Source organism: Lepidothrix coronata, unplaced genomic scaffold (assembly GCF_001604755.1).
Source record: "Lepidothrix coronata isolate B3197 unplaced genomic scaffold, Lepidothrix_coronata-1.0 Scaffold243, whole genome shotgun sequence".
NCBI lineage: Eukaryota > Metazoa > Chordata > Aves > Passeriformes > Pipridae > Lepidothrix > Lepidothrix coronata.
Genome location: NW_016690423.1, coordinates 56464 through 78182, shown reverse-complemented (window position 1 = coordinate 78182; position 21719 = coordinate 56464). Strand labels below are relative to the sequence as shown.

Below are 21719 nucleotides of genomic sequence, written 5' to 3'. Positions count from 1 at the left end.
GATTGTTCTGTCCGTTTGCATTCCAGGAAACCAAAACCCGCGAGAAAAATCCCGGGAGCGCACTGCCACCCAGTGGGGATGGAGGCAGGGATGGGCTCCAAACTCCTCTTGTGTGCAGCAATGGGGAGAGGAGAAGGCCTTTTGGGCAGAACAGTGACCAGCCCCAGAGCACAAGAAAAAGGAAACTACGTTTTGCTTTGCTTTATTAGAAAACAGCTACAGTGAATCTTCAGTGGAACCAGATTAAGGTTCACTTACATTTGCAGCCTGTGCAGTCTCTGTCTTGGGAATGACAGCAAGGTTTGCAAACTGAGGTGGATTTTTTTTGGTCGTCCAGAACTGAAAAGCCAACAAAGTATCTTCAAGCAAACAAACAAACAAACAAACACACAAACCAGTTCAAACTTAATCTAATGTACCAACCACTGGAAAAAAAGCACAGCTTTGGAGGAAACGGCGTTTCATCAAAGGTACAAATCTTTCATTCCAAAAAGCATCTTCTCTTTTACACTAGTAGGTGCAGCAAATCCAACTTAACACAATAAATAGTTAAACAAACACTGGGACCAGGCTGAGCCAGTTCAAGCACATTTCAGGGTAGATATAGCTGGGAAGTAAATTTCCCACCTACACATCACATTTCTTCACCTGGTTGGAGGTATTGTGTTGGCAGGAGTAAAGTACAGCTGGTCCCTGGTTTTTCTGTGGGGGGAAGGAATTAAGATAATTTAAGGATATACTGTACAGAGGAAATGCAAGGGCTGAGCTTATATACAGATACTCCCCCGAGGCCCTGTGGAGGTGTTTCCCTCCACTGCTCCCTGCAGCTAAAAGCCATCCTCACTGCAGTCTGTGCCACAGGGACACGGAGCCACTGGGTTTCTTTGCAGTTCTCCCGCGGTCAGACAGAAACTGCCCCGGGCACAATCTTACGGATGTGTGTGTAAGACTTCCTGAGGGTAACACTCCCGTGATGAGACACCCCCCGGGGCAGGACACACTCCTCTGTCAGCTTCTGAGTTTCAGGGTCCCAGCAGAGCACTGTTGCAATGACTTCGTTCTTTTCATCTCGGCCCCCGGTGATAAACAGCTTGTTGTTGCAAGGAGAAATCCCACAACTGGCTCTCTCGTGGGTGAACTGAGTCACCAGGCACCATGTGTCTTCCTGGGGGCTGTAGGAGTAGAGGGCTTTCATTGCTCCACCTGGAGAGGAAATGGATATTTGCACTGGCCATTCCTGTAAGGGATTTTAATTAAACCATCCACTTCAACAGGGCTCTCTGTTCCTGGCATTCCTAAGAATGATTTCTGCCCCAAAGCCAAGAAAAAACAAGGTCACAGGATACTTTATTGTTTTGAAAGCCTGATCCATCTGCAGAAGGCCACTTATTGTTCATAAGGCTGTGGAATTTAAGGCCAGAACAAACTGCTGTGATCATTCAGTGTGACCACAGTGCACCCAGAAACAGACCTTTCTCATACCTGGGGCTTCAGCTAAGGGCACAGCTTCAGAAAAGTACAGTCTTGTTTAGAAGAGCTTAGACTATAAAGGACCAGGTGTGGTAAGCCATCACTGTGAAAAATGGGTACAGGATTTTTCACTAATTCCTCTTAACTTCAGTGTCCATCTCTCCATCAAACCTCCTGCCTGGAGGGCTTTTTCAAAAGCCCCTTCCTTGTTTGGGGGTTCGTCAGACTGATCCAACAATCTTCTTACAGATTTGTTAAACAGAGAATGACCTTCAGTTTCTCTGTTTCCCAAATTCTTGAAAGTTTTTGTGCATCTTTTCAATTTTGCAGGATCTGTTTCTCTCAAAAAAATGGTCAATACCTTAATTATCAAGACAGGCTATGGAAATATATTCCCTCCTGAGACTGCCAACAGTGAAATGGTTGTTATTCTGAAATTTGTAGGGACTGGATGTGTCTTCTGTAATAGCTGTACAGAATCACAAAATTGTTAAGTTGGAAAGGATCTCTGGAGATCATTCAGTCCAACTTCCCTGCCAAGGAAGGGTCACCTGGAGCAGGTGACACAGGAACACAGCCAGGTGGGTTTGGAATGTCCACAAAGAGGGAGACTCCACAACCTCTCTGGGCAGCTGTTCCAGTGCTCTGCCACCCTCCATGGAAAGAAGTTCTTCCTCATGTTGGGGTGAAACATTCGTGGTTTAGTTTATGGCCATTGCTTCCTGTTTTGTTGCTGGACACCACTGAAAAGAATCCTTGAAGCCACCTTCTTACTGATAAAGTGCAACAATGCCAGGGATCCTCCCTGCTGCCAAAATGAGCATTTATCTATTGTAGTTACAAAAAATGCTGGGTCTGATAATACTAGTCCAGTATTTGAGGGATGATCAAGTCATTGTGAGGTGATTTAAACAAGTTTTGTTTCCCACTTGGAGCAGATTGAAAACAGATGTTGTCACATATAGTGATTCATCTGGCTGTAATTCATTGATCTGGGTAATTTGATTGCTCTGGATGGAGGAACCAAATGCTCTTTTATCTTTTAAACTTCAGATGGGGCTGATTTCTATCTGATTGAACTATATTTGGTTCTCAGATAGGTAAACAAGGTTTACTGGTGGATGTCCCTGTCTTAAAGGTGCTGAATGAATGTAACTGGAATATCGTGTCAGTTTTTATCAGGAGTTTTATCAGCCAGCCCATAAGTCTGTGCCTTCTCTCTCTGTCTGTCATTCTGCACAAACAGGGTGAGGCCAGTCTCTGAGCTGAGGAGAAGCATGAGGTATTTATGTACATAAAAGTTGGGGGAATTTTCAGAGCTCCTGTTTGGGAAACAAATGTTCCACTTTCCTTCTTTTGGATTTTCCAGCACCATCTGTAGATGTGTGCAGGCTCCCTTCCCCTCCATAGTTCAGCTCACCACCACCAAACTCTTGTTCTTCCATCTTTGCATCCAGTTCTGGCAACTGACTGAATTAACCCCAAGTGCAATCTAGTGAAGTTCTGGGTCTTTGGGTATCGGTGGCTCTGCTCCCAGGACCTGCTTCCAGTGCTCTTAATCCTGCATAAATCCTGTATGCAGTGAGCTGTGTAATGCTGCTGGAGAGGAGAGGGGCACGATGTAGCAGTAAAATCATGCCCTTGCTACTCTGAACACACATTTGGATGGCTTTAAGCTGTCTCTGGTCTAGGTCCAGCTTTCCAAGATACCTGCCACACAAACAGGCATTTTGACTTGGTGACTCTTTACTCCTGTCTGTGAAGGTGCCATATTCCCATCCCTTGTAAGCTCAGTGGGAAGAGCCACCTGACTATTTGATTACACTCTGGAGAGTTTGTGGGTAAAACTAAGACACGGAAGGGAGCCCTGCTGTGTCTGGACAAGGAGAACTATTGGTGCTTCACTTACCCACCACATAAATGTGGTCTCGGAAGCTGGCGGCGTTGATGCACTTGGCTTCCACCGGCATCGGCGCCTTCAGGCTCCACGTGTTGGTTGCAGGGTCGTAGCACTGGGTCTTGTCCGTGGCCAGCTTCCCGTTGGGCCCTCCCCCGATCACGTAGAGCCTCTTCTTGTAGCTTGCTGCTGCAAAGGAGCTCACGTTGACCATCAGGGGAGCAGCCTGGGGACCATAAACATCGTTAGTAACCATCTGAAGGAGTCAGACTGACGTCTGGGGGGTGTGAGCCTGTGGAATTTGAAGTCAGATGTCCCTTTTATGATATTCCTTTTTAAGCAGGGTTCAGAAGATGACATCGCTAGGGATAAGGTGGAAGTATTCAGCTTTTTCTTAAGACTGAAGAAACCCTTAAAAATATATGTTCAGTTCAAATGCTGAAATTAAAATTACATGATCCACAATTGAAAAGCCAGGAAATCTCAGAATTACCCCAGATCTCCTTAACATACTTACATACATAGAAAAGAAAATATGAAATTTGTTCATAGTGATCTTTCTACTTGCAGCTGTGATTGTTAGATTCATCCACATTGCTCTGTGTAATCTAGAAACTGGGGTTTGTGTCTGCCATTATGACGCCTAGTTTCATTACTGTCATGGATTAATTGGCTGTCTAATTCTCTCCTCTCATTGCTTGAAGTACAGTTAATAGAACTGGAGTTTTTTCCTGTTTACCTTGAGACCCTTACTTTCAGCTTAAATGCAGCATATATAATGCACAGGTTGATATACACATTTTATATACATAATGTAACAGAGAGTAGTTTTGAGCCTGTGCTCTGGTTCATGTGTGCTATGCTCATACTCACTGATTTCTGGACTACTAGCTTTAAAAGCCAACGAAGAAAAGAAAAGTTAGGCATTAGATGTCTCACAGGCAACGACTGACCAGCGATCCAGGGATTTTTACTTTCTGAAGGATATGCATTTCTACACAGAAAAATATTTAGGGTCTTTACAGACCAGAAATACTTAAAAGAATTGTACAAGATCATTTCTATGATTCCAAACCCAAACATTTTCCAAATAAAATGTTCAAAATTAGTAAAATGTTATGTGATGCAGCATCTTACCTCTGACCAGCAGTTATGAAAGGGATCATAAGCTTCCATGCTGTTGATTCTCTGCATGCCATCAAAGCCACCAATGACATATACTTTGCCACCCAACACTGCCATTTTATGCCTCCATCTCCCAATATTTAGGAACTCAATTTGTATCCATTTGTTGATGGAGGCGTTGTATTTCCAGACATCGTGCTTTGTTTCTTTGCCACCTGCAGTGTACATGACACATGTAAATATGATAGAATAGCTTGTATTTACTCAAAATCTCCAACATGTTTAAATTTAAATGTGTTCTCTCTCAACAGAAAGTAATTAATTTTTACTTATTATTAACTTCTTCATTAACTACACGAATGACCTGGCCTGTTATAGCAGAAGAAAATTTCTGCATTTAGTTTACTTAATGGTAAAGGAAACTCTGAATAATTTCCACAGCCAAATATTCAGTAAAGATAAATCACTGTTTCTCTCTTTACCAGACCACAACCATTTTCATTTCAAAACTGAGTGCACAACCAGCCACACACAGCGTGGTGACGTGCAGGAGATTTCTGTGCGCCACCAGGGCTTTGCAGAATGCAGCAAAGGGACGAATAAACAAACATGATTTCCACGAGACAGGGGAGGATGCTGCAGCTGGTAGTGCCAAATCCCTCAAAGACAGGCCTGCACTGGGGAACTGCCAGTGTGTGCTGGGTGGATCCAGCCAGCCTCGTGGTTTGCATCGTAAAGCAAAAGACCTGACTCTGAACTCCTATCAACAGTAGACCTGTATGACCTGTTGGAAGTTTTACTATTCAACCATAGGACCATAGGGCTGGGATCTCATTTTTGTATCTCTCCTTCTGGTCTCTTTCTCTACAGACTTGGATTTGCTTCATGTTTATAGCTCAGAGATCAGAACAGGATCCTGCACACTCATTCTAGAGCTGACTTGCAAGTGAGAGCAGTGTTTTAAATGAGCACTTTTGTTTGGCTACAGTTTCTGGTGTAACTGTAATACAAACGGATCTAGTTAAGCCTGAAACCACATTTACAGACTGAGTAGCTTATTCCATCATCTGCAACCTGATTAAACATTTGCTTCACTGGTGAATATACTGAAAAGAGAATTCATATTCTATTGAGAAAGTGTCTGCCTTCATTGGTATTCTGTACTGCAGCCAGATCGCTGCAAACTGATGGAGCCTATCTCTGGGCCAAACAGCAGATTGAATGGGAGATAATTAGCATGCTAGAAAGAGTCGTTTGTAATGCTTTTGTCTCAGTATTTTTCACATGTATGTGTTGAATTTTATTTGCACTCAAATAGCTGAAGTGGCTGAAGGGCCTGAATGCAGCATTCATGGGTACAATGGGGCTGAGAGACTGCAGGTGTTCCCTTTCCTCTCCCTAGAAATTTCCCTGTGACTTGTGCTTTCCTGCACAGGCTGAAACTCTGGTGGGACCCTGAGCTGGACCAGTTCGTGAATTTACTGCACATCAGGGGGACAGGGAGAGAACTGGAGGTTTATTTTATTTCTGTTCTTTCTCTAGACAACAGTTCTTTCTAATTTCAGGAGGAATTGTAACTGCATTAGTAAAAGTAACAGAATGGTGAATGATAATTCATGTCATTTTTAGTTATGCTACAAATGTAGTATTTCAGGTCATCCAGTCAAAGCATTTAAACTGTTAGGGAGAAATCATGATCTAAAAGTAGTCATAGTCTTGTGGAAAGGAATTTTCTGTTGTTCAGATGCTAGAAGGGCAGGGAAGACTCCAGACCATACCAAGACACTGAGGGAAATGAGCACATGGGAGGGGAGATCAAGTTAGAAAAGATGCAAGTCAAGTTAGAGAAGAAGCAAGTTACAGGAGGTAAAAGAAAGAAAACAAGAGTAGAAGGACATGCAGGAAGGACCAGATGCTTAATTGGGATTGAGACACTAATAATTTGGTTTAGCTAGAAGAAAACTCTTAATGGCTTTGGTCCACTCAGCCTTTTATTTGGGTGGGAAAGGCAAAAAGGAGAAAGACAAAGAGGGAATGGAGAGAGTCAAAGACATGAAATTAAGCAGAGAAGGAGGAAAGAGAACCTGTGAGAAAAGCAGCAAAGGGAAAGCCAGCTTAGACTCACCACAGCAAGGAATATGTTAGCCTGGCCTGGAGGGAGCCCGGATAGACCATCAAAGAAAAGTGGAGAAGATACACTGGAAAAGATGTCAGGAATAAAAGGATGCAAAAAGCATGTAACTTTTAAAAAGAGGAAATGGTAGGAGATTAAAGGCAAATGGAAAAGAGACCTCCCAACTCAAGGGTGTGAGTGTGAGGGATATTCCCTAGCTGGGATGTTTAACTTAGGTTTCTCTCTACAGCTAACTTTTAACAGAGGGACTCATCCCGGAATTAAAAGAAACTCTCTATAGTGGACTGAAAGGAAAAACCTCTTTTATTTGTAACTAGGGAAGGAATAATCTAATTCTTATCCCAGGATAAAGATTTAATAAACTTTAAATTGGAATGAAGTATCAAAAATTTGTGGATTCCCAAAAGAAGGAATGCGATGGAAGGCTGTGGACCCCTATTCATACTTAAGCAAAGCATTCAGACTTTGGCCCTCCCTCCTCCATTCTACTCTCCTATTTTAAGGGAGTGTAGAATTTGGTGGTTGATTTTGCAGAAAAAAAGGTATCATCCCCATGGAAACCCTGCTCTGTAACTTGACAATGATGAAAAGCATGCTGTCACTTTTCCTCTGGAAAGCAGAACAAGATCATCAGACTTGTTTTTGACAGGCCACCAAAACCAGCTGTCAAACTGACCAGCAAGCTTGAGTTTAACATTTTTGATTGCCAAAGTAAGATCTCTGTAGCTTCAGGATCAAACCTCTGTGTGGAGCTCAACTGTGTTTGTGTGGGGAGTTAAATAGGGTTTTGCTTATGCATGTGGAGCTGCAAATGGACAGGTCACAGAGGATGTTGGAGCAATTCTTCTTCATTTAATGTTTGGTAAACTGTTCCCCAGAGCCCTTGCATGGCCACGGTCACTGAGAGTTTAGGGTCACTGAGTGTTTGGGGTGCTGCTTCACAAGTACCCATGCATATAGATTAATATTGCTTAAAAAGGAATCCTGTGCTAAAATCAGAGCTAGGCAGTGTCCTCACACATTCAGTGCTCTCTGGAGCCTGTTCAAAGCCAAAGCATTTGGAATACCTGTAGTGCTTAATTTTCCTAAAGCTGCCTCAGACATGGTCTCCATAAAAGCTGGAAATAACTGTGAGAACCCTCTGCTCCCCTCTTGCACTCCCAGTGTCTTGTTCCTTACCCGATATGTAGACTTCATTTTTTAGGGTAATGCATGCAAACTCCACCCATTTCTTATTCTCATTCTCCGGCTCCTGCTCTGTGATTGGTAATTTTGCTACTTCCAGGCGGCTTCGCCTCAAAGGATCCAGGCAAGTCACTTCTGCTACAAACTTCTCATCTTTTGTACAGCCCCCTATGATCATAAACACCTCAGACTGGAACTCGTGCATCCTGGGCTTGGTCCTTTCTGTAATAATCTAAATGCAAGTGAGACAGAGTGAGTACACAGGGCACTTACATCTACAATTACAGAAAGATCTGGTGACCTTTTTTCTGATTACCTGTTCTGCAAATCACAACAAATTTACATCAGCTCAACCAATTATCCAGTGCCTTCTAAGCTGAAATCCTGGAAAGCGTCTTAGAAGCTTTCCGTAGAAGTTGCTGTATCCTTCTTTCAGTAGGATTTTTCCAACTCTGTACTTAGTTGCTTTTGCCTATCAACTAGGATCCTTTTGGGAATTCCCAGAGTGGCACCAAGAGGTATGAAGGTGAGCAGTGGTGCCAAAGCTGGGTACATGATAGGCAGCTGAAAAAGACAGGTTTTATTTGCTGCTGATAGAGTGAGGGCAAGGTAGGTATGCCCTGGGGAGCTTGAAGAGAGCAAGGCTGCAGTTAGTGCTACCAGAAAATAAGTGCACTCATTATTTGTCCTGAAGACCTATGTTAGAGTGTCAAAGCACTGACAGTTCTCAACTGTGGAGATGGTTTTTTTTTTTATTTGTTTCTTTGTGTATAAGCTTTTATTTCAAGCCAAAATTAGAAGATTTACTTAAAGCCAGCACTAGGCTCTGAAACATGGTTAGCTCTAATTTACTGCCTGCCAGCTCAGTTTATTGACCATGTCTTTGTTTCAGGGACACTGGAAAAAGTCACTTCCCAGGTACATGCTCACCAGGAGCAAAGAATGCGGAGTGTGCTTGGAAACTTGTGTTCTGCTTGGAGGAAATATTTGCAAGCAAGACCCACAGGTTAAATGCTGTGCCAGGAGGCAGCTTACTTAAAGTTTTGCTTCTCATTCTACTTTTAACTTGTTTCTATAAATTGGCATAATTTATCTACATTAAAAAATATTGTTTACACAGACGTGAATCTTGCATTTTGACTATGTTTAGAGAATTATTAGGCAAATTTTTTTAAACATCTGTCCCAGAACTTGCCAGGTTTCAGGGCTCTGTTCTAACCTGTCTGCCACCACTGCCAGGCGTCAGCCAGCCCGGGGGAGGGCAGCTGGCAGCGGCTGGCCCTTTGAAGATGAGTGTAATGAGTGTTCAGCCCGGGGCAACATTCCCCTTATCTGTCCTAGGTGGACCTGAGAGCACTGCTGAGTGGGACAAGGCTTCCTCCAGGAGTTCCCCCCAGACTGGCTGGCACTGCCCCAGGTCACCGTGTACTGTCTTACGCAGTCACTGGCACAAAACACACTTGGTTCCTCCCCCCATGCCAGTGACACATCCACTGTTAGTGATGGGTCCACAACATGCTCCTGAGGCCTCCTGCCCTCCTCTGACTCTCTGACTGAGAAGGCACACACATTTCCTCACACACTCACATACTTTGCTCCTGTTGTGAAATCTGACCTTTTGGTTGCCCTCCTCTCTACCCCATGTTGTGGGCAAGGAAATGTGACTGATACCTAACTTTCCACAGAGGACAAGCAACTGAAGAATTGGAGATCCACCACAGCCTGCCTTGAGCAGGTGGAACAGGACTCGACTGGATGTCAAGATGAACCTGTGTCTTTGGGTGCAGGGAGCTCTGCGAATGGCACATAGACAGACCTCTCCTCTGGAAGAGGACATCTTCTTCACAGGAGATTCTCTCTTATGAAACATTTTCTCCCGTAAGTAACAGGTAGACATGTTACATATTCACATTTGAAAGAATCATTACAGATTGTGGCACAGTTTAGTGGGAAAATTATTCTTCTTTTCTTAGGCTTGAAGTAACAGCTGAGAGGGTGAGGTGTCAGGAGCAACTGGGGAAGTCACCTGGGGTCTTTGTTTAGCTGAGCAAGAGTGTGTATGAAGGGTCAAGCTCAGATGTCCATAAACAGGAAGATGTACACTGTTTTAAAACAACCCTTCAAAAGCTTCTAAACTCTCTAAGTCAGCAGGATGAATTGTGAAGCCCATCTTGACTTTTCAGTAGCATCAGTTAGCGAAACTTCAGTGCTAGTACCTTTTTCTGCCCCGTGGTACTGCTCCTTCTAGTGGGATTTTTGAGCTGAAGCATGAGACACTTAGAAAGAGTGGCCAATACCTTCCTGTTTTACTCACCTCATTGCCTGACAGATGGTACATTCTTGCTTCCTGGAGCAAAGGAAAGACATCTGGACACTGTCTAATGAGTTGATCAGCTTCAACAGTCTCTACGAAGTACCAAGGGTCCAGGAGGGGCAGCCGGACATTCTCCAGCACGTACGGCAGGAGGGAAAACCTTTCCGACTCCTTGTAGCGCACCCAGTTCATCACGGTTTCGAACACCTGGGCCTCCTCCGTGACATACAGGTCATCACTCTTGAGTGTGCTGCACAGGATGTCAGCTGGCAGCTCCAGGAACTCCTCGTAGTTCAGGACCTGGGTGAAGTTCTGGATGATATAGTTCTGCACTTGTTGTTTCAGGCTGTGCAGGGAGTGGGCATCAGCGAGCCTCAGGATGCCAACGCAGTTCTCCGGCTGGAGGGCCTCGGTGAGAAAGCTGGCACAAGCATCCACCATGCGAAGGAACTGTGGGCAGAAAAAGCATGTTTAAGGCCAGAGTGGTTACTGTCTGAATGTATCACAGGAAAGCTATGGAGTTCGGGGCTGGGTCCCAACCACCCATGTTCTACATGAGGCCAGGTATCTCCCAGAGTCTGCAGTCTGAAATGAGAATTTCTTCCTCCCTCTCTTTTTTCTCCCTCTTCATCCATATTGCTCCTTTTTCCTCTTGCAGGATGCAGAGGACCTGTGAGACTCATGAATTTCATTTGTTTCACAAGAGGGTTTTCTAACATTGATCCATGAGGTCTCAAAACACTGGCAATCATGGAGATGAACACACATAAAGTCCCCAGGCTCCCAATGTACTTACCCTGCTTCATCTTGCAGACCTGCTTTATCAGCCCAGACCAACTAGAACAGAGTCTGGTTGTGGAGTGCAGGTGGCTCCGCTGTCTGCATTTGTGTTCCCACCATCAGAACTCTGAATGTGTCTGAGGTCTTGTGAGAGTGGTGGAAAATGAGTGCTGAGGTCTGGGAGGTTTGGACCAGAGTGCTGCCCCCAAAGAGGGCATGGGCAGCTGTCCTGAACGGGGGTCAGAGGCAGGAAGAAATTTGCCATCAGCAAATCTTTGAGTTGTCTGATAGCCAGGGTTGTCTGGCAAGAGTCTTGTTGGGGGTGGTCCTTTGGAGGTTCTAGTGACCTTTGTTTTCCTAGTCATCGCCACTGGCTGAAAAAATGTGGATGTGCATTTTACAGAGCCTGCTTAATGGAAGTACTGGCTGTGTTTGCATTCAGTGGGGCAGCACAACCACTCTCATGAATTTCCTTGGCACAATAACCCCACCTGAAGGTCCCAAATGTGCAGATCCTGGGCCACAGATGTCTGTGGGGCATTTGCCATGAACTATGATCTGAACTGGATTGCTAGTTATTATTTAGGAATTGGGAAACAGTTTTGGGTAGAACTGATAAGTTACAGTGCTTCATCCTGGGTTTTCCATCACCTCTGTGACATCAGATATGGATACAGCATCAGTACTTCGTGCTGGTTTTGTCAGTGAACAGTGCAAACAGCAAATACACAAAGACGGGTCAGAGCTGATGCTCTGCATTTCCATCCACGCTTTTTGGGTCTTCTTTCCATCCAGTGTCAGCAAGCAAACAATTTTAACTCGTTCTGTCTCACTGGGGAAAATTGCACAACAGTAATTTAGGGGCAAAGAGGAAGCAAAACATTTTTGAACACTGTAGTATGTAGATTTGTTTCAGTAATTAGAGTAGAATCTTCCAGACCCATCGGTGTCGTGTTGACACATTTAGACTGTTTATCAGAGCTGAGCGATCGCAGACGCTGTGTACAGACTGCCTGGTTCCTGTTTTACATTTAGATGTGGTCAAGAGTTTAGAGAAATGCAACTGGCTGATGAGCAGGGGTATGTGAGGTCTCAGAATGTGTTGTGATATAAATACGCTGGTGGCACGTGGGGGCACTGCAGTGGAGCTCGGTGAGCCCTCGGTGCCCCCCACGTTCACCTTGCCCGTTCTCTGGGCTAGCACAAGGCAAGCACTTTGAACTCACCAGTGCCCTTCCCTGAGGATCTACCACCAAGTAATCCTCAGGCCTGAGGCAGGTTAAGCATTGGCCTTATTAAACTTATTAGGCATGAAGCATTAGAAGTTGTCAGTAATGAGACACAAAGAAAACAAACGTAGGATTTGCCAAGGTCACTCATCAAAGTCATCCACAAGTCTGGGAATAGACCCCAAAACAATGTTCTCACCAGCCTACAGCAAACCACTGTAGAGTGCTCTAATTATTTATACACAGCTTGTTAAGAGCCATACCCAGGAGGTGACACCAGAGGGTTTTCTCCCGGAAGGTGCACACTGGTCCAACAGCCAGCAGGCCCCACTAACCACTCTGGGGAGCTGCTTGTGGCCAGGCAGATGCAGAAACTGTGAGGTGTGGGTGTGAGAAACAGCCATGCTGAGGGCTTAACTAGAGAGGCTGGACTGCTTGGGAGCATGTCAAGGCAGGACTTTCCGTGGCTGCTGCTCCTCATCTCTGTGCTGCAGTGTCTCCCCACCACTCCCTTCATTTAGAGACAAAATTCCCCCCAAAACTCCCCCAAAATTTGCTGGGCATACATCAGTCAGTCCCAGGAGAGCAGGTGACTCAAGAGAGCATCAGAAGGAAGACACCTCAGCTTCTGCTTCATCTGCTCTGATTAGTCTGTCAGAGCTCTGAATTTTCTTCTTGCCCTCTGTGAGTACCCCTCCTAATGCCATCCCAGGCACTTGAAAAGCCCTGTTCCCTGGGAGCAGTTTCTACAATAAGTGTCTTTCTCCTAATAGCCATTTGAATCCAGGTTCTTACTTGCTAGAGACATCCCATATGCTTACTTGGCCTTCCCTCTGAATAATAGAATTTATTCTCCCCATTTAAGTGCTTGCTTGTCCCAGCTTTGATTCAATGGTCTAGTGTAAGCAGTGCCAGCAGCCCTGCCTCCTGCTAGAACCCCTAGAAAGGGAAGGGAACGGTGGCTAAAAGGGCTCTTATTCATAATCCCTCTCTGTATGCAGGACACTTCAGGGTCAGATCCCGCCCCCTGCAGCTGTGGGGCCCCGAACACCCTCTCTGCTGTGGCTGCAGGGACAGCACGTCCCTGCTCAGCAGTGACACCTGAGCCCCAAGGGAGCCCCACGGCCACTGGAGGGGCACAGCCACCCTGGCTGGTGGCTTTCTGAGCCTGAGCCCATCTCCCACCTGGAGCTGCCCCGAAGCCCTTCCTTAGCGAGTCGTGCCCTCTGGTCTGGCAGGGCCAGCACTGCACGGTGGCTGTGCTGCTGCTGGCACTGTCCTGTGACAGCCACCCTGGCTCTTCACTGCTCACTGGCTGCAGGGTGGTTGTCAGATGTTGATAAAGTGTTTTTCTTAGAGTGTCTTTTTCATGGAAAGTGGATTAACAGAGGGATGAGAGGTACTTTGGGAGCCAGTAAGGCCATCAGGCACATCAGGCTGGTGGTACTTCAGCTGTGCCCTGAGGGCAGAGCAGACCTGCTCTGCTTAGAGGAGGGAGTTCCAGGACATCCTCCAGTGTTCCCTCTGCGTATGGCATTTCCACAGCAATGGGCATCACAGCCCTTGGCAACAATACTGTTTCTATTTCATCTGCTCAGGAGCTTGCTTCCCTCCCACCATCTCTTTGCTTCCACCACAGCAGCTGACATGGCCCCTCACCCAAACCCTGCTGAGGGAGTGGGGTAACACAGAGGTTCCTGGAGGGGCAGGAGGGGTGCAGACGGGTCTGAAGATTGATGTTGAGTTATGTTGGGGGAAGTAGAGCTCTCTGCCATGGCCCTGAGAAGCAGCTGAGATCTTGCCCCTACCCAGAGGTGAAAGGACGAGCAGCTCTGCAGGCAGTGTGGGTGGCAGAGGTGTTGAGGCTGATCCAGGGTGGGCACCAGCCTTGCAAGCACCATGGCTGGGCAGCCACCAGCCCACACAGAGGAGGTGACTGTTGAACTCGTGTTGCAACTGTGCTTTAGGTGGAAAAAATTTGTCTGGGTCACTTGAGGGTGAGGCTTAGCTGTTCAGTGTCTCCCTGTTCCAAACCCTTCACCGGTTCCCCCAGGAGGAAAGGGCACTGCAGCAGGGATATCTGCATAAAACTTTTTCAAAAATCGTTTCTAGAGAAAAGAGGATTATCTATATTGGAATATCTATATTGGAATATCTAGAACTGTGCAAGTTACTTCTTCTTTGGTTCATTGCCAAGTGTGTGAAATTAAAAACAGGCACTACCACAAGTTGTTGCTAGTCAGATAAAAGGGTTCTATTTCGAATTTGGATTTTTCACATGTCATTAATTGGAAAGAATTTCCCAAACAAAAACGTGACAATAAATAATCTTCTCAGCTGTCAATATACTGAAATGAAACATTTGATTCTTTCAACTCACTCTTTGTTCTTCAGCATAAATAGCAGAGACAAGCTGGCAGAACACAAGTTCTGCCAGCTTGATTTAGTAGATTAATAAAGATTTAGTAGTTACTAAATGTTTTTTACACAAAACACATTTCTAGCCCAAACCCTCACGTTTATAACATGAGGTTTTAAGGCCTTATAAATCTTGATAGTATCCAAGATGATTGCAGTAAGATTTGGGATTGCTGCTTTTAGTTGAACATTCCTGGTTTTCTAGTTTTTTTTCTAGTTTACTCTCCTTACTTATGGGACTCTAATGATTTTATCATTACTCTAACAGGGTTTCATAGTTTTCTTAAAGCACCAGCCTTGGGAATCAAATTTACTCTTAATTTTAATGAAAAATAGGGAAGAGAAATGAGAAAACATAAGTTTATACTTTTGATAGTTTCAGAAGAAAAAAAAACAAAACAAAACAAAACAAAAAATTGAGGAACAATCCTGAGGAAAAGGGTTCAGAAGAAAACAAAAAAGGAGACAGAAAAGTGTCCTGAAAATGAACCAAAAGTAACCATTGAATACTACCAGTTGGCAGTGTTGGTCTGCTGAAAATGTCAGTGAGTTACTGCACTGTGGGCCCAGGCGATATTAGAGCTGCACCACCTTTGCCAAGTGACCTTGGGGAGCACTTTGGGATTACTTTCCCTTCTGTCCGCACAGCAAGTACCAGCTTCCATTACCCCAAAGGCCACAGGTTCGTTGCACAGAATCCTAGAATCATTTCAGTTGGAAAAGACCTCCAAGATCATTGAGTCCAACCCTTAACCCAGCTCCGCCAAGCCCACCACTAAACCCTGTCAAAGGTACCACATCCACACGTCTTTTCAATCCCTCCAGGAATAGTGACTCCACCACTGCCCTGGGCAGCCTGTTCCTGTGCTTAAGAGCTCTTTCAGCAAAGAATTTCTTCTTAGTATCCAATCTAAACCTCCCCTGGTGCAACTTGAGACAATTTCCTCTTGTCCTATCACTGTTTACCTGGGAGAAAAGACTGACCCCACCAGGCTACAACCTTCTTTCAGATAGTTGTAGAGAGTGATAAGGTCCCTCCGAGCCTCCTTTTCTCCAAACTGAAAACCCCCCAGCTCCCTCAGCCACTCCTCGTATGACTTGGGCTCTAGAAAGAAGAGTTCTAGAATTCCAGAGTAAAATTCCCATGTGAGTTTCAAGAATCTGAAGTCCATAATGAACCACGATGATTATGGAGTTGGGTGTTTCTTGCCTTCCTTAACGAGAGGACTGGACACACACACACATTGGCACTGGGCAGGTTCTGGTGGTTACAATTTGATGGCAATTTGCAGCTTGGGACCAGGGACTGCAATTTGTTAGACCTCACAGGTGATTTACAGGACACGTGAATACCTCACGGACCAAGAGCTGAGTAATACTGCTCAAGTCTGGTTTCCCACAAGTCCCAGGTAGTGACTAAAACCCTTTACATCACGAGATCACAAAGGAGGATGCTGACTTTGGCTGGGCAAGCCTCCATCCCCAACGCAGTGGAGAAGGAGAGGCAAAGTTACCTTCCTGCTCTGGCCAGCCATGCCAGCCACTGCCCACTAACTCTTCTGGGCTGGAGAGTGAGCTGAACCTTGGGGAGCACGGGATGCAGCACGTGGGAACAGCTCTTGGAAGCAGAGCCTGGCTCTTGGCCAGTTTGTATGGCACCCAGCACAGCAGCATTCCAGTACATGGCTGCCACTGCCTTTTTTTACCACAGTGTGAGTAAATATGAAGCAAAATGCTTCCAGAACCCATGAAATCAGAGAAGTTTGCAGTGTGTTAACCAGGGTAAGACATGGTGTTGCCAGAGCAGCAAACTGGATCAGTGCATTTGAGTTTTCTGTACCTGAAAGAGGCTGGCAGCTTCCAAGACTTTCTGTACATTTTGCTTTGTGATGAGCATCTTGCTGGTGTAGGTGTAGTCCAAGAGTATGTTCATGGTTTCTGCATCAACTCCTTTAAGTATGATCTTTTCTTCATATTTCTCTCTTAAATCATTGCAGAACATGGCCCTGAAAAGAAAGACATTTATCTTTTACTGCTTCCCAACCAGGATGAGGCATTCTAAAAACACTTGGTTATACAGATTTCAACACAGAATGCTCTGATTGCTTCATACTTTATGCAATTATTGCATAGAAACAAGGAAAATCTTTCTGTTGCTTTCATACCTCTGTACTTGTGAGTTTGATAAGGGTTACACACATGATGGATACGTCCAAGCTGGACTCTCCAGTAGCCCTAGGGCTCCATGGCAGAAAAGGCAGCTGGGACCTTCCTCGTGTCTGGACTGATGCTGTGGAGCAGTTGTGATGTCTCACCTGCTGGCCTCTTGCAAACTCTTTCTGTTTCTAGCACAGGCCCAGCTCATTAAGCCCCTGGCATTTCCCATACTACATTAACACTTGGACTTTTTCCCAGTTAAGAGGCTGACTTTTCCTCTGCTAAATTTTGGAAGCTTCTGGTAGGATTGTAGAGTTGGTACCTCTTGACTAGAGAAGCACTTGAATAATCATGAATTGGAACTGCTGTTAACCAGAAAGTGCAGTGATTTCATGCATGCTGATGCCACCTCTGGTGGATAATACTGCATTTGAAAGGTGACCACCACACACACCTTTGGCTCTAGTCAGACTTCATGTGGAAATCAGAAATTCTCCAAGAGCTGTTTAAATTCACTTTGCATTGTGACAGCTGCACAGCAAACACACGTGTCTTCCTCTGCATTTTCAGCTCACAGATTTTTGCTTTTACTTAGGATTTTGATCAGCTTGTTCACTGCACTCAGAGAATGAGATGTCACGTCATTTGGAATCTGGCTCAACAGATCAGAATTATGTGAGGCCACTTGTAACTGCATTGGTGAAAAACATGTGCAGATCTAAAGTGTAATTAGAAAAGCTCTTTACCCTGCATACCAAACCCTTCTTTATTAGTCATGTACAATGTTGACAGGACAGTGCAACCTGGAAATGGCTGGAGGTCCCAACTCAGAGGCCGTGCTTGTCTTGTAAAAGCAGTGCCAGAATAAAGCTGTCTGATTGACACATCTTACTGGAACTAAGATGTAAACAGGTTTTATTACAAAGCAGTTAGGCATGGTGAATGGCAAATGGATGGAAGATACCAGCTGCTGCTTGCTATAAGAATTACCTGTTCCTTACCTCAGCAGAAATTTTATTGCAAGGTCGTAGTCATCTCAGTGTAAAAACTGCCTTTTGGATAAAGAGACCTAACATTTCAGCAGGAAAATTGGGCAGAGAAGTTAACTTGTCAGAAAAGTTGTTCAGCCAAAATTCTCATTTTCCTCCACCTATCTCAGCTCTTTAGAGATCTTTGGTTGACTGCTCTGCCCCATGGTCAAGGTTCTGCTGCCACTGAAATCAAAGTATTTCTAAGGCATTAAGACAAAATGCTCTTTAACTTCAGTGATCACAAGACTGGGATTCACTTTGCTTCTCTCCCTCTGGCAGTGTGGAATGATGTATGTGGGAGGCACATGGGCAGGTGGCCATTTGAAAGCAGCAGTCCCCAGTACCCACTTCTCCCTGGGATGGGGGTTTCAGCACGGGGAGGGAGGTGTGCCCAGAGCAGCCGTTCGATTGCGCGGGATTGACGGGTGCCGGAGGCTTCATCTGAGCGAGAAACAGGCCGGGGTAGGATGCAGGTGTTGTCTGCTCTTCTTCCTTTCATCTCTCAAACTGGTGACTCCAGTCTTGTATTTAACCATCCCTGTCGGGGAGGTGAGAGTCTCACTTCCGTCCCAGCGAGCCGGAGAGTTTGATGGGATCCGTTCGAGATCCCCAGTGCCTGTGCAAGGCTGCTCAGAAACCAGCCTGGGGACTGTGGTGGGGGCTTCCCACAGGGATCTGCTCAAAGTGCTGTCGCCTCTCTGTCTCCTGATCTTTGAAATGGTATTAGAGCTCCCATGAAGCTGGGAGTGTGGGCTCATGTAACATGGCTGCAACCTGCAGAAATCACACACCTAAAGCACTGTGCTCTCCCACCAGTACTCCTCTCTAGAATGTGGCAGGGCAGAATAGGGCAGTGCTACACAGGGGAGCTGCCTCCTGTGACCTTCCTTCTGCTCAAATGGAGTGATCCTCATTCCCATCCTGACCAGAGGAAACACCCAACACCACTCAGGCTGATCAGGCTGAGCTTCTCTCCTAGGGATTAAAATGCTGCTTCTGCACTTTTCTGTATTTACCCTCAGGAGGCTCTAAATCCTTCAGATGTGGCTACTAATTTCATTGTCTGTTTCCCCAGTTCTCGTCCCTGTGTAATTCCAAACTATACCTTTGAATCAACATGTACTCTAAGAAATGCACACGAAATGAGGATCCAGCACCAAATTTAGAAGCCTAAAAATGGTAAATTTATAAAAAAACAGGGAGAAAGCTCAACAAAATCAATGAAGGATTGCAGTTTGTGAAGTACTTTTCAAGCATCCACCCACACTGGAGTGCTGGTTCTTGGAACTATAAACCTGACTTCAAACAACCATGCTGGAGCTTGAGGATGCTCTGGAAAATATTGCTTCAACCTCTCCCAGCCCCATTCTCCCATTACCCTGCACAGTGCAGGAGTAAAACAACTACTGCTCCACCTTGGTCTGCTCATATTTCTTTTCTCTGCTTTATTACCATCATCCAGGCAAATGGAGAGTTAATGCTTTTATGTTTTCAGATGCAGGACGTGTCACAGGAACTAGTGTATCTACTCCCAAGCAGTGCTGAAGAAAGGACTAGAAGTTAGCTTGGTTTAACTGTGTTTCAGTCAGCTGCTGGGCATTGCCTGCACTGTGGCGCCCAACTCTCAGGAAGGGGGTTGTGTAATTCACTGTTGCAGAGGAATAAAGCCTGTGACTCACTGGGTCCCTTTTCTTTGCTCCTGTGCATGGCTGTTAGAGACCCTGTAATGGCATGGAAAGTACTCATAGGAATAGTGGGATTTAAGCATTCCTTCCTTCTTTGGGCCCATGCAGCTTCTAGTGAATTATGGCAAGATGAATGAGGCTGCCTTGTGAGTAGCAGAACTGGTGAAGCTCAGTTCCCTGCAGACTTGTGTCATCTTTTCCCTCTTCACAGTAAACTCAGCTTCCCCTTCCTAAGCCCTCCATTCTCCCTGGTTATTCCTCTCTCACACATTTTGTGTCCCTCCCAGGAAGCTCAGCTCTGTGTCTGGCTGGGCAGGGGCAGGGCATGCTTTGGTGGTTCAGGGCATTGTGTGTGTTGGCTGTCCAGGACGCTGTGCCCCTTACCCAGCAGGGCACCGTGGGGCCCCAGTCCCAGCACCTTTCTTCTCCTAGCTTCTGTCAAACTTGTGTGAACTTCAGTTTTGAGAATTCCATCCTCAGCCAAAGGTGACTGAAACCAACCCAAAGAGTCGTGACAAGAGGCACTGACAGTGATGTAATAAATCTCGACTCCGTGGGAGGCCAGGCCAAACAGAAGCACCCAGGGGGGCAGAGCCTACACACGTGTGCAGTTGCCTTGGGATGAGATGACCTCCAGCCAGGTATCCCACTTCTTTCCAAAGGACAGTCTGTAGCTCAGGACTCAATGGAAAACCAGCCAATAACTGTTATCATAAAACTATCTTTTACCCATGAAGTCCTTTTGATTGCAGCACTTTTGCTCATAATGGAATTGTGGGGTTTTTTTCAAAGTATCATTATGATAATTCTGATTTTAATTTGTGCATCTGCTCTTGTTTCTGCACACAACGCTGGTAAGAAATATTTGGGTATCACTGCTTTTAGCTGTACATTTTCTCATAAGCAATAAATGTAGTCTCTCTGTAGAAATAATACCTGTTTCCAAATATTCACAGACACAATCTCTCTTCTAGATTGTAAAAACAGAACTGTTCTTCCAGCCACTACCAGCAAAGCTTACCAGACTCCATTAAAATTAGCTTTCTGTTCATGTCACAAGTGGTCACAGGTTCTTTTTTTCTCGTGTTTCCTCTGTAGCTATTCAGTCATCTGACCACTTTAGCAGTAAAAGAAAGAAAAAAAATCCCAGCCATGCAAATGTGATTGTTTAAATGATAGTGGAAAATCTGTGTTAAAACCAATACTGAGTTCCTCTGTGTGTCTAAAATTTGTCCTTGCTGGCCAGTTGTCTCAGATAGACTGCCTATTGTAGTGAAAGAATGAAAAATTCAAGAGGACCAGAAGGAGAGGATGCAATGGTAAAATTGCTTTCAAGGAGATATTTCCCACTGCAGTTGATTTTCAGTAACACTAGGACAGACAGAAAATTCCCTCTCCTCCCTAACAATTTTATGCAGTATATATTTTTACCCCAGAATGATAATAGAAAAATTAGCAAGTTCCACAAACCCGCTCCTAGTTCAGTAAAAATGGCCTGTGATCTGAATGGATATTCCTCTTTGCCCAGATCCCAAAAGGACAATACAAGAGGCTAAAGATATTTGGTTAAAACACCCTTTTCTCATCCACTTGTCTGCCAACATTCTCCATTTTTTTCGCGTGCTGGTATCGGAACTCCAGCAAATCCACAACCTGGTACCTGCCTTATTTGAGTCTCCAACTTTAAAAAATGAGCTGAAAGATGTGAGGAATTAGAGGCTCGCTGAAAATTTGCAGAGCTCAGCACTCAGTTTACACTCCTTGGAGATCTACAGTTCAAGTCTAAGAAGCGAAGTAAGTTTATTGGGTATGTTTGTTACAAGCCTTACCTGAAATAATTGCTTGCTGCAGCAAGGACCACTCGGTGACAGGAGAATTCCCTGCTGTCCACACACAGGATGACATCCGTAAGGGAATTTTCAAGCCGAAGGTTCTCCAGGCCGTTTTGGAGCACCAGAGAGAGACCCGTATCATCAAACTTGACCCTTTCGCTGCTCGAGACTTCCACCAGGTCCCCCATTTTCGTCGAGCACTCATTGTCCAAAGAGATCTCAGGCTCCTCAGAGCTCTTCTCCAGCGTGTCCCCCATTTTCTGGCCAGCCCCGTCTCATTCTGTTGGTGCTTCAATCTAAAAAGGGCTCCCAAGCTTCAGACGAATCACACTGCAGAAGTTGGGCGGATTTCCTGTCCAGAGGTCTCTGCTTATCTATAGCTGTCACACACACATAACAGGAAGCCTTGCACTTTCTCATCCTGTTAACACAAACAAAGGGTGGCTTTTTTTCATTGATTTT

The 21719-nt window shown here is 45.2% G+C and overlaps 1 protein-coding gene across 1 annotated transcript; it reads right to left on the bottom strand.

Moving 5' to 3' along the window:
• Positions 1–180: 180 nt before the first annotated feature.
• On the bottom strand, positions 181–21609 carry KLHL6 (kelch like family member 6). Its single transcript, XM_017834868.1, has 7 exons — positions 21255–21609; positions 16393–16558; positions 10126–10575; positions 7806–8043; positions 4505–4707; positions 3380–3593; positions 181–1203 (listed from the first exon to the last, which is right to left on the bottom strand). Exons 1-7 carry the CDS (start codon positions 21512–21514, stop codon positions 902–904), a joined length of 1833 nt encoding a protein of 610 aa, XP_017690357.1. The 5' UTR covers positions 21515–21609; the 3' UTR covers positions 181–901.
• Positions 21610–21719: the final 110 nt, after the last annotated feature.

Excerpts from the sequence above, each read along its gene's own strand:
- KLHL6 (XM_017834868.1), bottom strand. The coding sequence starts at position 21,514 with ATGGGGGACACGCTGGAGAAGAGCTCTGAGGAGCCTGAGATCTCTTTG. Across the intron at positions 8,044-10,125 it reads ACCATCTGTCAGGCAATGAG|ATTATTACAGAAAGGACCAA; the intron begins GTGAGTAAAACA and ends ACTTGCATTTAG. Across the intron at positions 3,594-4,504 it reads TTCATAACTGCTGGTCAGAG|GCTGCTCCCCTGATGGTCAA; the intron begins GTAAGATGCTGC and ends TATGGTCCCCAG.